The sequence below is a fragment of the Amia ocellicauda genome, chromosome 14 (genome assembly GCF_036373705.1).
Source record: "Amia ocellicauda isolate fAmiCal2 chromosome 14, fAmiCal2.hap1, whole genome shotgun sequence".
Lineage (NCBI taxonomy): Eukaryota > Metazoa > Chordata > Actinopteri > Amiiformes > Amiidae > Amia > Amia ocellicauda.
Window position 1 is genome coordinate 21,237,069 of NC_089863.1, and position 15,694 is coordinate 21,252,762.

Below are 15,694 nucleotides of genomic sequence, written 5' to 3' on the forward strand. Positions count from 1 at the left end.
CACACACACACATACACACGCTGCCCACCGTACACCAGTCGCCGGGCAGAGTTTCCCACCCTCCCATCCTCGACACTAAAACACACTCACTCACACAGATAGATGGATGGCTGTGACCGAGCAAAGCGGCAGATGGGGAAGGAGTGAGGGGGAGAGAAAGTGGGGAAGGAGCGGAGGGGGATGCGTGTGGCTGCGGGAGAGGGAGTGCGCGTCAGTGGGATATGATGCTGTCTGTGACGTGGAGACGCAGTGAGGTGAATGTCCGGGGAACTGAGAGAGAGAGAGAGAGAGAGAGAGCGAGCAGGACAGGAATACCTCGTGACTTTTTGCAGAGAGGGAGGGCAGTCCTGCCGCTGCCGTTTCCCACGGAGGATCAAACCCCAGCAGAGCAGCAAAGCACGGCTGCCCACGCCACGCACAGGGACACGGACTCGGCTCTCCACGGCGTGTGTACAGTGTTGCCGGACTGAGGGGACCTTGACAGAACCCAGCTCCACCCTTCAACTCCTCCTCCACCTCCACCTCCTTTATCTCTCTCTCTCCTCCTCCTCTCCTGCAGAGGCAGTGAAGCTCCCGACGTGGACCTGAGTGCCATCCACCCCCCCCCTCCACCACCCCATCATTTTTTTTCTACCCCCCCTACACACACACACACACACACACACACCTTCATCACCACAGTCCTGCGGCCCCCAGTCGTGTTTACAAAGCCCGGAGCGGCAGCCTTAATAACGGATCCAACCCGCACTTTGTTGGGGGGGAAGAAGCGGGATACTGGTACCTGGACGGGACCCGGTTCGCCCCGAGAGGAAGAGGAGGACCTCCGTGTTACTCTGTTCTCCGGACTGCGGGCCCGTACTGCAGTGTGTGCAACGGGACAGAGAGGGGGGTGAGAGAGAGAGAGAGAGAGAGACCGACTGATGGGTTGGCGTGACTGAAGGAGTGGACTGGTTTCCCGTGTCCAGTCTGTATCACGACTGGGTTTGACTCAGGTGCAGCGTGTTTCCGTGTGTGTGTGTGTGTGTGTGTGTGTGTGTGTAAGTGCAGAGGGCTGTGACACACAAACGGTTTTTACACACAAACGTCAACCTCAGGGCCTTTTGCTACTCTATTATTATTATTATTATTATTATTATTATTATTATTATTATTATTATTATGGACATTCTTACAACTTTTTTCTAACAAAAGTTGAAGCGGTCTGCAAACAACCGCACAAATAATACCTCTGAATACATTAGTTACACTTACTGAGGAAGTTTACAGAGACAGGGAGAAAAATACTAATATTAGGTGCTATCTCCTCTGCAGTTGTTGCCCAAATTGTGATTTTGACTCGCTTTAGCCCAGTTTTATTGTTTGGTTATTTATTTATATATTCATTCGGCAAAACAATCTAGATCTTGTAAATGTTCCAGATCTAAACGATGTATTGATTATTCACTTAATTTATTATTATTATTATTATTATTATTATTATTATTATTATTATTATAGCAATCGAGTCTGCACTGTCCCGTCCAATACTAAATGACCGGTGTTATGATTACTATTTATATGTTATAGTAACGCTGTGGTAGTGACGTCTGTCAAACGTCATCCCCTATCAAATAAGATGGGAGGGGAGCTCACTACGTCACTACACTGAGCGCAGGCATGTAGACAAACAGACACAGATGATAGATAGGTAGATGGATAGGTAGCTAGATAGATGTATAGATGGATGGATGAATGGATGGATAGATAGAAGCAGCAGTCATTTCACTCACTCTGTCACTCTATCACTCTCAGCTGTACTAAATAGCACCCTCCCATCTCTCTGTGTACCTGGGCCTGATACCGGTTCTGACCCGGTTCTGTGGGAAGGCCTGGATGCGGGTATCCTGACTGGGGCACTGTAGACTGGACCAGCGGGGTGTCGGGAACCTGCGTGGATGGCAGGGGCAGTGACTGTGCTGGAGAGCAGTTTCTGAACCGACTGAGAGGGAAGGGTGACCCGAAGCCTGCCTCTGAGGTTCTGGTGATTGGCTCTGTCCCACTATGGACTGCCCATGCTGGGTTCTGAAGCTCTGGACTCTGAGGCTCCCCAAAAAGACTGTGTGAAGTGCTGGGCTGAGGACCGGCTCTGCAGAACCCTCTGAAGGTCTGGGTTCAGTTCTGTTTCAGCTGTGGGTACTGGAATTCTTCTGGGAGTACTGGGGTCGGACTGGGGCGGGTCAGTACTTGTGAGCGGACTGCACAGGTCAGCCCATCTCTTCTCAGACCTTAGGCCACCACCTGTGTGTGGGGCCCAGGCTGTGTTTGGATCAGAAACAGACTGGGATTGGTCCGGACTCTGTTTGGTCCAGACTGACAGGACTGCATTTCCCTTTGGACCAGAACTGGGCTGTGAAACACTGACACTGACACACTGACACACTGACTCATTGACACACTGAATCACTGAGACTAAGAGAGACTTAGACTGTGATTGGTCAGTCGGCAGACGCACTGACAAACTGATACCCTGAAGTTTTGACACACTAACTCACTGACACTGTGACACACTGACGCACTGAGACTAAGAGAGACAGAGACCGTGATTGGTCAGTCGGTGGGTGCTTGCCCCCTGCGATGCCCTCCCCCTCGGACTCCAGCCGCTCCCTCAGCCTGGGGGGGCGGGGGGGTGGACTCTCGCGACTCGGACAGACGCGGGGGCGGGCCCAGCTGCTCCTCGCCCTGGGACTGGTCCAGATGGGACTGGGAGCAATGCTATTGGCCGTCAGCTTCGTCTCCGTGGCGTTCACCTCCTCCCCACGCGTGCGCCACTCCTGTCCCTTCTGGGCTGGCTTCTTCGTGAGTACAGACCTGTCAATCAATCAGTCTGTCAGTCAGAAATCACATCAGTCAATCAATCAATCTGTCAGAAATCACATCAGTCAATTAATCAGTTTATCTGTCAGAAATCACATCCGTCAATTAAACAATCTGTCAGAAATCACATCCGTCAATCAATCTGTCAGAAATCACATCAGTCAATTCATCAATTTATCTGTCAGAAATCACATCAGTCAATTTATCAATCTGTCAGTCAGAAATCACATCAATCAATTAATCAGTTTATATGTCAGAAATCACATCCGTCAATTAACCAATCTGTCAGAAATCACATCAGTCAATCAATCTGTCAGAAATCACATCAGTCAATTCATCAATTTATCTGTCAGAAATCACAGCAATCAATTAATCAATCTGTCAGTCAGTGTATCAGTCAGAGTCACTAAAGTGTGTGATTTGAAAATCTCTAAAATGAGCCTCCTCTCTCTGTCCCTCTGTCCCTCTCTCCCTCTCTCACTTCCCTGTCTCTCTCTATCAGGTGGTGGCATCGGGGCTGGTGGGGGTGATATCATGGAGACGGCCCCTCACTCTGGTGGTGAGACACTCCTCTTCACTCTGTGTACAATGGAGGGAGGGAGAGAGGGCGAGAAAGAGAGGGAAGGACCGAGGGAGAATGGGACAGTGGAAGAGAGACTACGAGAGAGGGAGAGAGCATAGGGGCAGGGAGAGGGGAATAGAGGGACAAGGGGGTGCAAGAGAGAGAGCGAGAGGGAGGATGTGAGTGACAGAGAGACTGAGAGAGGGTAATAAAGGGAGAGAGAGATGGACAAAGTCACAGTGCAGTCAGTGTTTGAGCTGTATATCTCCTCCCGCCCTGCAGGTGTCGCTGTTTATGCTGCTGTCAGCTGTGTGTGTGATCCTGAGCCTGGCGGGGTCCATCCTGTCCTGTCAGAATGCACAGCTGGTCAAATCACTGGAGGCCTGTCAGGTAACACAGAGTCAGGTGTGCAGTGTGTGCAGTACACCTGTGTGCAGTGTGTGCAGTATATACACCTGTGTGCAGTGTGTGCAGTATATACACCTGTGTGCAGTGTGTGCAGTATATACACCTGTGTGCAATGTGTGCAGTATATACATCTGTGTGCAGTGTGTATAGTAGGTACTTATAGATGACCATGCATAAATATTGTATTTTGGTTATTATATGAATTTAATCAATATTGTTAATTTATTAATGATATATTTTAAGAGTTTGTTGAAACAACTATTCAGCCCAGAGAGAAAACTGTAACTAATTACTATCTGTGTCCCTGTGTGTGTGTGTGTGTGTGTCCCTCTCTGTCCCTGTGTGTGTGTCCCTCTCTGTCCCTGTGTGTGTGTCCCTTTGTGTCCCTGTGTGTGTGTCCTCTGTGTGCCCTGTGTGTGTGAGTGTGTGTCAGATGAAGGATGGCGTGTGTTCGTGCTGTATGTCTCCACGCAGCTGTGCCCCCAGTGACGACACACTGATTCTGTACCTGTACAAGGACTGCCACACCGTCCGCATGGCCCTGAAGGTGAGAAGGGTGGGGTGGAGTGGTGTGTGAAGTGTGTGCTATTTCCAGCGGCATTGCAAGGGGGTAGACATCCCAGAAAATACCAACACCATCAGGAATTATTTTGCCTGGGGCCCCCATATACCCTAGAATCGCCTCTGGCAATATCATGTTTATGTACATTGTGTGTATAACGTGTGTGTTGTGTGTGTATAACGTGTTGTGTGTGTATAATATGTGTCGTTTGTGTATAACGTGTGTATAACTTTTGTGTCATGTGTGTGTATAACGTGTGTTGTGTGTGTATAACGTGTGTATATAATGTGTGTGTCGCGTGTTTATAACATGTTTGTCCTGTGTGTGTATAATGTTTGTCGTGTGTGTATAACATGTCGTGTACGTGTGTATAACGTGTGTTGTGTGTATACCGTGTTGTGTGTGTATAACGTGTGTTGTGTGTGTGTTGATATTGCGTGTCATGTGTGTGTATAACGTGTGTCGTGTGTGTATAACGTGTGTGTAGAATGTGTGTCGTGTGTATAATGTGTGTTGTGTGGGTGTATAACGTGTGTGTCATGTGTATAACGTGTGTGTAGAATGTGTGTGTCGTGTGTGTGTATAACGTGTGTATATAACGTGTGTTGTGTGGGTGTATAACGTGTGTCGTGTGTGTATAACGTGTATGTGCATAACATGTCTGTTGTGTTTGTAACATGTGTGTTGTGTGTGTGTTGATATTGCGTGTCATGTGTGTGTATAACGTGTGTCGTGTGTGTATAACGTGTGTGTAGAATGTGTGTCGTGTGTATAATGTGTGTTGTGTGGGTGTATAACGTGTGTGTCATGTGTATAACGTGTGTGTAGAATGTGTGTGTGTATAACGTGTGTATATAACGTGTGTTGTGTGGGTGTATAACGTGTGTCGTGTGTGTATAACGTGTATGTGTATAACATGTCTGTTGTGTTTGTAACATGTGTGTTGTGTGTGTGTGTAACGTGTGCCGTGTGTGTATAATGTGTCTGTCTTGTCTGTGTATAACGTGTGTGTGTATAATGTGTGTCGTGTGTGTGTGTATATCTTGCGTGTCCTGTGTGTGTATAATGTGTGTGTCGTGTGTGTATAACGTGTGTAGAATGTATGTGTTGTGTGTGTGTATATCGTGTGTGTATAACGTGCGTATAACGTGTGTTGTGTGGGTGTATAACATGTGTGTCCTGTGTGTATAATGTGTGTGTATAATGTGTGTTGTGTGTGTATAACATACATGTCATGTGTGTATAACATGTGTGTTGTGTTTGTAACGTGTGGCATGTGTGTGTATAACGCATCATGTGCGTGTAACATGTGTCATGTTATTATTATTATTATTTTTATTTCTTGGCAGACGCCCTTATCCAGGGCGACTTACAACATAAGTGCAAACAAAGTGCAAAATACAGTGAAGTACAAGGCATCAATCATTACAAATTAAATTTAGCCATGTCATGTGTGTGTATAACATATGTCATGTGTGTTGCAGGACCTGCTATTCAGCGCGTGTGGCCTCAGTATCCTCTCCACCATCATCTGCACACTATCCACTGTGACCTGCTGCGTCCACATCTTCAGCCTGGACCTGCTGCACCTGGTACACTGACACACTGACACAATGACACACCAACACACTGACACACTCACATACTGACTCATTGACACACTCACACACTGAATATAAACACTATATTGCTGCATCTGATAACCACTGAAGTCCCACTCCCTCTCTCTGCCCTTCTATTTCTCTCCCTCTCTCCTTCTCTCTCTCTGTCTCCCCCTCTCCCTCTCAGCTGGCTCCGCACCGCTCTCGGTCGGTGAACCCAGAATGCACCACTCCCCAGGACGCCTTCCTCACCAACATCCTGGACTTTGAGGAGTTCGTGCCACCGGTGCCCCCGCCACCCTACTACCCCCCTGAGTACACCTGCAGCTCCGAGACCGATGCGCAGAGGTGACCGACAACCCCCCCCCCCCATGCTACCCCCATTACTTTCCACAAGTATTTTATATTCTGAGTTTTCATTTATTTGTATTTCAATGTATGCGTCGTATTTGAAGATACAATCAAATTTGTACATCACAACAATCTCAGCACAACAACAAAGATGGTCCACAATTACAACACATCACAACTGCAATTGAAAGTAAATGTTGAGCTGCAGGCGTCTCTACCTTCTCTGTCGGCCACATTTGTGTTGCAGTTACACTTGTAACACTATAATGATTAGCACTGACTATGTGTGTTATGTGTGCAAGGTACATATTTTTCCAGCTGTAGCTCAGCTTTGAATAACAAACCCAGTTTTCTTTTTGACTCGTCTCCTCCCATCGTCTCCTTAATTCTCCCACATTGGCCAATAGATAAGAGATGTGGGGACCATGTTTAGGAATCTCGCACCTTCTTGTGTTGTGTTAGTGTTGTGCTACAGTTATGTTGCTGTGATGTACAAATAAGGTTATATTTTCAAACACAACCCATTGATTCAGATATCAACGGGTGAAAATTGGGAATATCAAGCACTAGTGAAGATGCATAACTGAAGTGTTTGCAAATACAGATCAATACCTTATTTTCAAATACAGTCAGTCCTTCATTCAGGATAAAATTTTTGAGTACAGCTGAGCGACTGATGGAAACCTCTAGCCTGATTGAGACTCATGTGTTAGGATTGTTGAAATATTTAGACTCATGTTTGTGTGTGTGTGTGTGCAGTATCACCTACAATGGGTCGATGGAGAGCCCGGTGCCACTCTACCCCACAGACTTCCCCCCGCCGTATGAGGCTGTGATGGGCCAGCGCAACGGTAGCCAGGTAACACCCCCACCCCCCCTTTTTTCACCTCTTTTCTGCTGTTTGTTCCTTCCTCTCTCTCCTCTCTCTCCTCCAATAGAAAATAAGCCACAATAAGCACAACCACTACACACAATCAGGCCAGGTGTCCACTAAACAATCAAACAGATTCAATCCTTATTAAAGACGAGAAATTTATATCAAATAAAATGGAAAGTTAATACTGCTTTAATATTTACTGTGATCCATATAACTGTGGTTCCCAACCCTGGTCCTGGAGTACCCCTACCCTGCTGGTTTTTGTTCCAACCGAGCTGTTGATTACTTAATTGAACCCTTAATTGAACTAATTATTTCCAAAATCAGCGCCTTTTAATGATTTTAAATAGTAGGGGTTTTAAGTGAAGTATTTACATACAAAATTATACTTATGTCCTGATTTGGGCTCCATCGATCATTTTAACATCCATGCGTCTTAAAACACAGTACATCTGCTGATCACTGCATCGTCACATTGTGTATTTTAATCCTTTCAGAAATGTCGAATGTGTCTGCTCTGATATTTAGTACCCAGCGTCGCCCTGGCTCTGTCGGCTTCAGTCCCTGCTGCTCTGTCCCCGTCTCCCTTACGCTCTCTCCCCGTCTCCCTCTCTCCCTCTTTCCCTTTCCCTCTCTCTCACTCTCTCTGGTTGCCCAGGCGACAGTGTATGATGCCCACCTGAACGAACTGTCATGTGAAAGAGTGACATCAACTGTGTTCAGTGGGGAAGGTGAGACTGCCCCCGACGCACACTGACTGGAAACTGACTGACACACTGACGCATTAAGTGACACACCGATGCATTGACCGACACATTGACACACTGACTGACATTGACTGCACACTGACTGGACACTGACTGACACACTGACACAGTGACTGGACACTGACTGACACACTGGTGCAATGACTGACGCACTGACTGACACAGTGACTGGACACTGATTGACACACTGACTGAACACTGACTGGACACTGACTGACACACTGACCGACTGACACACCGACGCACTGACTGCCTCCTCCCCTCCCCACAGTGTCGATGGACAGCGGCTCCCTGCTGATGTCAGAGATAGTGGACATCCCGGATGACAGCTCCCCCTCCGAGGACTCCTGCCTGCTGGAGGTGGGGGCGGGGGGGTCCATGCGCTCCGTGGAGTACGTCACATTCCGCTGCCCCCCACAGCCACACCCCGACCCCCCTGTCCCGGCCGTTGCCCCCCCTGCAGCGCGCCGCTGCTTCCGGGGGGAGCGTTCAAACTCCTGCTCCTCCCCCAGCAGCGCTGCGGACGCCCCCTACAGGTAAAGCCCCGCAACCGCACCCTGAGCCAAGCAGCCTCTCTCTCGGTCTCTCAATCTCTCTCACTCTCTGTTTCCTTCTTTATCCTCTCTTCCCCCACCCCTGCTTTTTATCATTTTCCCTCCCCCTCTCTCTCCCTCTCTCTCTCTCCCTCTCCCCCTCTCTCTCTCTTTGCCTCTCTCCCCCTCTCTCTCCCCATCTCCCTGTCTTTGCCTCTCTTCCTCTCTCTCTCCCTCTAGGTCTCCAGTCCTACAGCAGGCCGTGCTGGCAAGCAGCTGCACCCGTCTGGAGCTGCTGATGGGCGCCGTGTGCCAGGGGGTCCCTGAGATCCGTGTTCGTCCCTGCACTCCGTCCCGGCGCGGCTCCGGTGGGGGCGGCAGCTCCCCCAGCCCCCAGGGCTCGCTCCACCCCCTGCTGCCCCCCCAGCGGCGCCACAGCGACCACTCCCGGCCCCCCACGCCCCCCCGTAGCCTTGCGCCACACCCGCTCATGAGGTCACACAGCGACCCCGGCCTGACCTCCTCCACGGACACAGGTGAAAGAGAGAGAGAGGGAGGGCGGGGGAGGGAGAGAGAGTGCAGGGTCAAGGGACAGCAGTGTTTGTGAGTGTGTACTGAGCTCCACCCTCTCCCTCTTTCTCTTTCTCCCTCTCTCTCTCTTTCTCCCTACCTCTCCCACTCCCTCTCTGTCACTCCCTCTCTCTCAGGGGATCTGAGTGGCTCAGGGTGCAGTAAGGGAGTGAGTGATGAAGTCTCTCAGACCTCCTCAGACACAGGTGAGTTGGGAGGGGTCTGTGTGGAGGGAGGCAGGGGCGGACTTGCAATGGGCAAGTGCGGGAGAATCCCGGGTGGGCCAGTCTGTTTGGACCTGTGTGGGCCGCTGCTCTATGTTTGATTTATATATATATATTTAGTTTTTTCTGCCCGTTACATGCTGAGAATGACACACTGTTATGAACTGGGCATCTTGCTCTCTCTCTCTCACACACATCACTCCAGTCACCGCTGGGTAAATCCAATATCTAAGGAGGAGGAGGGGGCAGGATTCTCTTAAAACAGGATTGGTGAACCGATTTCATCTTTCGTTTCAATCTATCGTATTGATAGTGGATGAGTGTCATGTCAGTCAAAGATCTTCTATAGTAACAAGATACTCCACTCCATCTCAATTCCCGTCATGCTGCGCAGCGAATCCCAGTACAGAGATAGAGAGAGAGATTCGCATACAGTAACAGAATGACATAATGCGGAAGTTCACACACTCCAATACACTTTGTGTAATGTTTAAACATCTACATTTGTTGAAGTATTTTCACACATCACATTACCATATTATGACAGAGTTTTTATTTAAAATGTTCTCATTAGAGCTGTGCACTTTTGTATCCTGCCAGATTCAGAATTTGGATCATTTTAAATAGAATCAAAATATAAATAACAGACCACAATAATACATGATATATAATGTTATTAATATTATGAGCTATGTGGGGACTGGTGCCAGATGAAGAAAACCAGTCAGATTGTCTGCGCATGCGTCACAAAAACTGCTCTGCTCGGATAAGTGCGTTTTTAGTTAAAATTACGTTCTGTCGTGATATGGTATTGCGGTCGCTTTCTCCACGACACCCCAAGTGTATGTGAAAAATACTTTATAAAATGTAATATTTAAAAAACTAAATATAGTTTGTGAATTGAGACAATAGCCAACAGTTGCTAGTTGAATAACCAGAAAAAATCCGCTTTTTTGGCGATTTCTCCGCATCCATGGATTGTTGGACTCAGCTCTCATGAGTAAAACGAGCTTGAATGTGTAGGTCACTCAGTGGGTGGGGTGGGGTGGGGTGGGTCGGGCAGAATTTGGGACACCGGTGATAAATTACCATATAAAAGCACTAGATAGTTGTTTATGATTCAGACAAGGTGAGTGAAATAGAAAATGTGGGGAGATCCAGGAATATCTTTGCTTTGAATATTTTTTTCAGGACATGCAGCTTTCTTGTACAATTTGAGACATACATTAAGAAAACAATAACTGTTATATCAATGTTTTGCCCCTGGTTTCTACTTCATTGTTTAGAGACTTTAAGCCAAATGACACATATAGCACATTTAGCGATTCACATTCACCAATGCAGTTTTGCACATTTTCCACATAAATGCTGCCTTATAAGTACATTATACATGCATATTGTTTTTAACTGAAGTTTTACTGCATCCATGGCTACCAAAAACAATGTGGTTCATAGCAAATGCATGTTGTTTATAAGCTACAATGTAAAAGTCTGTTTCTCTCTCTGCACTCTGATCACTGCTTGGATTGGATAGATATTTGTAGACTCACAGTCTGTGATTGTGTAAAAAAATATAAGATCTCTAGGGCTGATGACAGCCACAGTAACGTCCTTTGCATTGGTCAATACCATCCAAATGTTCTGCAGCCGTGCATTGGATTGCAACACCAGGAAATACGTGATGTAAACATACCACGCGTTTCTTTTCAGCCGAATGTCTGCTATGCAGCTAAAAAAAAATGCATGTCTCGTCTCTATCGCAAACCTTATCCCCATAAATTCATACTTTCATAATATATGCCCCAGTTTTGGCAGAACTGATAATATCTGTCTGCTAAAACCCTGCTAAATGTGGGACAGTAGCTACGAGTGATTAAGTATTTGTGTTAGCTAAAGGCTTAAACTAGCAATATACCTTGTATTTGAACATAATCTCTGTCAGTCGCCTCCTCTTGCCACCACTTCACTGTTCTGGTGGAGCTCAACACAAGTAAGGAGACTCTTTCTTAGAAATGTGCACACTTTCTGAAGAAACAGCTAGTGTTGTGGTAGCCAAGCCAGTTTACCACAGCGCTAGATGCTGCTCAATCACACAAGCTCACGCTACAGTAGCTAACTTTCGGCATCCTCCTTAGCCAGGTGTTAAATGGATCGATATGACTTATTTTGACAAATGTGTTTGCTAATAGCATCATCAGCCTGGTGTTTCACAAGCTTCTCTAGATGCAACATACCATTCCCCGACCACGAAGCTGCCGGAGCCGATGAGACATGGCCCAATTTAACCCCTAGCCAAACCTAAATTGCTCATAATATGTGTGAAAACCTGGTGGCAGCTATATTATTATTATTATTATTATTATTATTATTATTATTATTATTATTATTATTATTATTAGCTGTAGCCTACAATTTAGAAATAAGTTTTATCCTAACAATGTAAAACTATTTCTGGTCCCAGTCGGCCCCTGTAGGGAAGTATAACTAAAAGCTTGCATCTTCACAGCACACCAACTCCTCTCTGTCTCTCCTCCTCTCCCTCTCTCCCCTAGGCCCTTGCTCGGAGGCCTGCCTGTTGCCCCGCAGCTCTCTGGCGCCCTCTGGCCCGCTGCCCCGGAAGTGCAGCGTGAAGAGCGTGGGGGGCGGCCGCCTACCCCCCAAGCCGCCCGCCCCCGCACCGCTGCGGCTGCTGCCCCGGGACTGTGCCCGCTCACTGGGGGACCTGAAGGTGACGCGCGTGCTGGTCGCCCGCTTCCTGCAGCGCTCCAAACGCAACCTGGCACCGGGGCCCGCCCACCCCGCCAGCGCCGAGCCGCCCGGAGGCAGCGGACAGGGCCACAAGCGCCGGGCCGAGCCCAGCGGGGGAAACCCCTTTGAACAGGTGAGCCCTGCACAGCTGGCACGCCTTACACACGGGTCAGACTATCTCTATAGTGGTCTGTGTGCGTCTGTGTGTCGGGGGGGGGTGTTTATCTGACTGTCTGTCTGGTTTTGATTTTGATTCTGATCATGATTCGCTCTGTCTCTCTGTGTGTGTGTGTGTGTGTGTGTGTGTGTGTGTTTAGGTGCTGCGTGGGTCCTGGGGCTCCAGCAGGGGGCGCCGTCAGGAGGGGATCCACCTCCGCAGCTGTGGGGACCTGAGCTCCAGCTCCGCCTCGTCTCTGCGCAGGCTACTGTCCCCCGGGAGGCTGGAGCACGGCCGGCCCGGCAGCCTGGGTGGGGTGTACCGCGAGTCCGCTCTGTGAGGGGGGGGCTCAGCGGGGGTCCATCCAGCAAATGAGGTGTCAGCATCCCTTCTGGTACAGCAACAAGAACTACAGCTGTCTGAAATAGTGGACTGGACCGGACCAGACTGGACTGGACTGGACTTGACTGGACTGGACTGGACCTGACTGGACTACAGGACTATGGTACTGGAATCTACTGGACTGTAAACTGCACTGCACTGGACTGTACTGCACTGAATGGTTCTCTACTGGACAACATTGTACTGTAGTACACTGGACTGTAATGGACTTCCACTGCACTGCACTGGACTGGGCTGGACTTCCTTGATACTGGACAGCAGAGGACACAGGTCTCTGGACAACACTGCACTTAAGCAGCATGCCACCTGAGAAGCCACCATACAAGCCAGGGGAAAACCAACCAATTACCAACCAAATACCAACCAAATACCAACCAATTTCCAACCCGCCCAGTAACCTGTGTCACTACAGAGAGCAAGGCAGCACAAGCCCTGAGCCACAGAGCCATTGGTACACACTGGGAGACATTGGGACACACTTGGACACACAGGGATGTGGGACACACTGGCACATTGGGATGCCCTGGGACACACTGGGACACATAGGGACAGAACATATTGGGACACATAGGTACAGGACACACTGGGACACACTGAGAAGGGATACATTGGGACAGTACACACTGGGACACATAGGGACAGAATACAGGGATACAAGGGGACAGGACAAACTAGGACACACTGGGACACACTGCTACACACTTGGACACATGGGGACAGGACACACTGGTACACATTGGAACACACTGGTACACACTGGCACACAATGGGACACATGGGGACAGGACGCACTGAGACACATAGGGACACATGGGGACAGGACACACTGCAGCAGACTGGGCCGGAGTGTACTGCGAGGGCCTGACCGGTGCTGGGAGGCACTGTGACTCAAGCTGTGGGAGACATCACCCTGGACTGCACCGCCAGCCTGTCCACAGCACAGACTGGTGGATACTTGGGGACACTGGTAGAGACTGGGAGACAGTGGAAATAAGACAATGGGAATGAGCACACTGACTGAGACTGGACTGGGCTGGACCGCACTCACAGACTTGGACTGGAGGAGGGTTAGAACACCGAAGCAGCCCCTAAGTGCTGACCCATGACCTCGTGACCCCGTGACCTCTCGACTCCTCAAGGCAACACACGAACTCTGGGTGACTGTTTGCTGCTATGCACTGACACATTCACACACTGACTCCCTCACACTCTCCATCTCACATTGACACACTCACACACTGCTTCCCTCACACACTCCCTCTTACACCGACACACTCACTCACTCCCTCTCACACCGACACACTGCTTCTCATCGATGTCTTCCATACACACTGCCCTCCATAGGGCTCCTCACACACAGAGAGTCTGGCTGTCAGCTGCTCTCCACGGTTGCGGAGCTCAGTCTCTGTGGGGACGTGGTGGCTATGGAGACACCAGGCTGCCACCCGGGGACACGGGGGCCGCCTGGACCATCTCTATAGGAACAGAGCGATCTCCATGGAGACAGTGGAACCCTGGGCTGCCCCGGGGGGATGGGCACATTCTGAACCATCTCCAGGGAAACAGCAGACCTCTGGGGAGGACGGGTTGGATTCTAAGCGGTTTCAATGGAGATGGAGTGGACTGGGAGCGGTGGCAGGCTGGGCACTCTGGACACTCTGACCTCTGCCCCTTGACCTCAGGGCTGCTTCTCTCCCCCGCCCAGTGGACCTGCCCAGCGTCTGAACTGCAGAGACTGAGAGACAGAGAGATGGGGCTGCTGTGAACAATTGACCTCACCCAGACAGTCACCTCCCCTAGACACACACACACAATCACACAAAGTCAGGTACACACACACACAAACACATATTTAGAATGAGCACTTGCACAGAATGAGACACCCATACACACACACAGAGTCAGGGATACACACTCACACACACACACAGTCACACGATGTCGGGGACACACACGCACACACACCCACACACCTACACACAGAGTCAGGGACACACACAGCGCGCCCCGGAGACAGACCAGTCCGCTGCAGTCCTCTGCCACCAATCAGCTGAGAGACACAGCCCCAGCCCGCCATTATTAATTAATTCATTAATCACTAACTAATGAGGGTTAAAAAAAAATTAAAAACAGTTCTGATTGAAGAACTTTTAAAGTAAGTTATGTATTTCCAATAAACTCTACGTATATATATATATATAAATATAATGAGCCATATGCACTTATAAATACAGCTGTACTGAAGAAAACTGTGAGTCTGTGGTCAATGGGGAGCTGAGTGAGAGGGGGATGGGGAAAGAGGGAGGGAGAGGGAGAGAGAAAGAGAGAGGGAAGGATGGAGGGAGGGAGAAGGAGAGAGAGGTATGGCGAGAGACGTGGTGTTCTGATAGGGTTTTAGATGCCAGCACATTATACTGACCCTCTCACACTGCACTGGCACACTCACACACTGCTGACACTCTCACACACTGCACTGACACACACTGCGCTGACACTCAGACACTGCGCTAACACTCTCACACACTGCTGACACTCTCACACACTGCAATGACACACACTGCGCTGACACTCAGACACTGCGCTAACACTCTCACACACTGCTGACACTCTCACACACTGCACTGACACACACTGCGCTGACACTCAGACACTGCGCTGACACACACACTGCGCTAACACTCTCACACACTGCTGACACTCTCACACACTGCACTGACACACACTGCGCTAACACTCTCACACACTGCTGACACTCTCACACACTGCACTGACACACACTGCGCTAACACTCTCACACACTGCACTGACACTCACTGCGCTGACACTCAGACACTGCGCTGACACTCAGACACTGCGCTGACACTCAGACACACTGCACTGACACACACTGCGCTGACACTCAGACACTGCGCTAACACTCTCACACACTGCTGACACTCTCACACACTGTACTGACACACACTGCACTGACACACACTGCGCTAACACTCTCACACACTGCTGACACTCACACACTGCACTGACACACACTGCACTGACACACACTGCGCTAACACTCTCACACACTGCTGACACTCAC

At 49.2% G+C, this 15,694-nt stretch overlaps 1 protein-coding gene across 1 annotated transcript; it reads left to right on the plus strand.

The window, feature by feature from the left end:
* The first annotated feature begins 1,505 nt into the window (after positions 1-1,505).
* Positions 1,506-14,855, plus strand: fam189b (family with sequence similarity 189 member B). The gene is made up of 13 exons (XM_066721111.1): positions 1,506-2,835; positions 3,356-3,412; positions 3,698-3,805; positions 4,257-4,370; positions 5,870-5,977; positions 6,174-6,334; positions 7,097-7,196; positions 7,873-7,945; positions 8,253-8,517; positions 8,755-9,050; positions 9,222-9,290; positions 11,861-12,189; positions 12,374-14,855. The coding sequence occupies exons 1-13, from the start codon at positions 2,614-2,616 to the stop codon at positions 12,551-12,553; spliced, it is 2,082 nt and encodes a 693-aa protein (XP_066577208.1). The 5' UTR covers positions 1,506-2,613; the 3' UTR covers positions 12,554-14,855.
* The last annotated feature ends 839 nt before the right edge of the window (positions 14,856-15,694 follow it).

What these genes read in the sequence shown, in the direction of transcription:
- fam189b (XM_066721111.1), top strand. Translation starts at nt 2,614, where the DNA reads ATGCCCTCCCCCTCGGACTCCAGCCGCTCCCTCAGCCTGGGGGGGCGG. An exon ending in TCCGAGACCGATGCGCAGAG is followed by an intron (nt 6,335 to 7,096) that starts GTGACCGACAAC and finishes GTGTGTGTGCAG; the next exon opens with TATCACCTACAATGGGTCGA. An exon ending in TCAGACCTCCTCAGACACAG is followed by an intron (nt 9,291 to 11,860) that starts GTGAGTTGGGAG and finishes TCTCTCCCCTAG; the next exon opens with GCCCTTGCTCGGAGGCCTGC.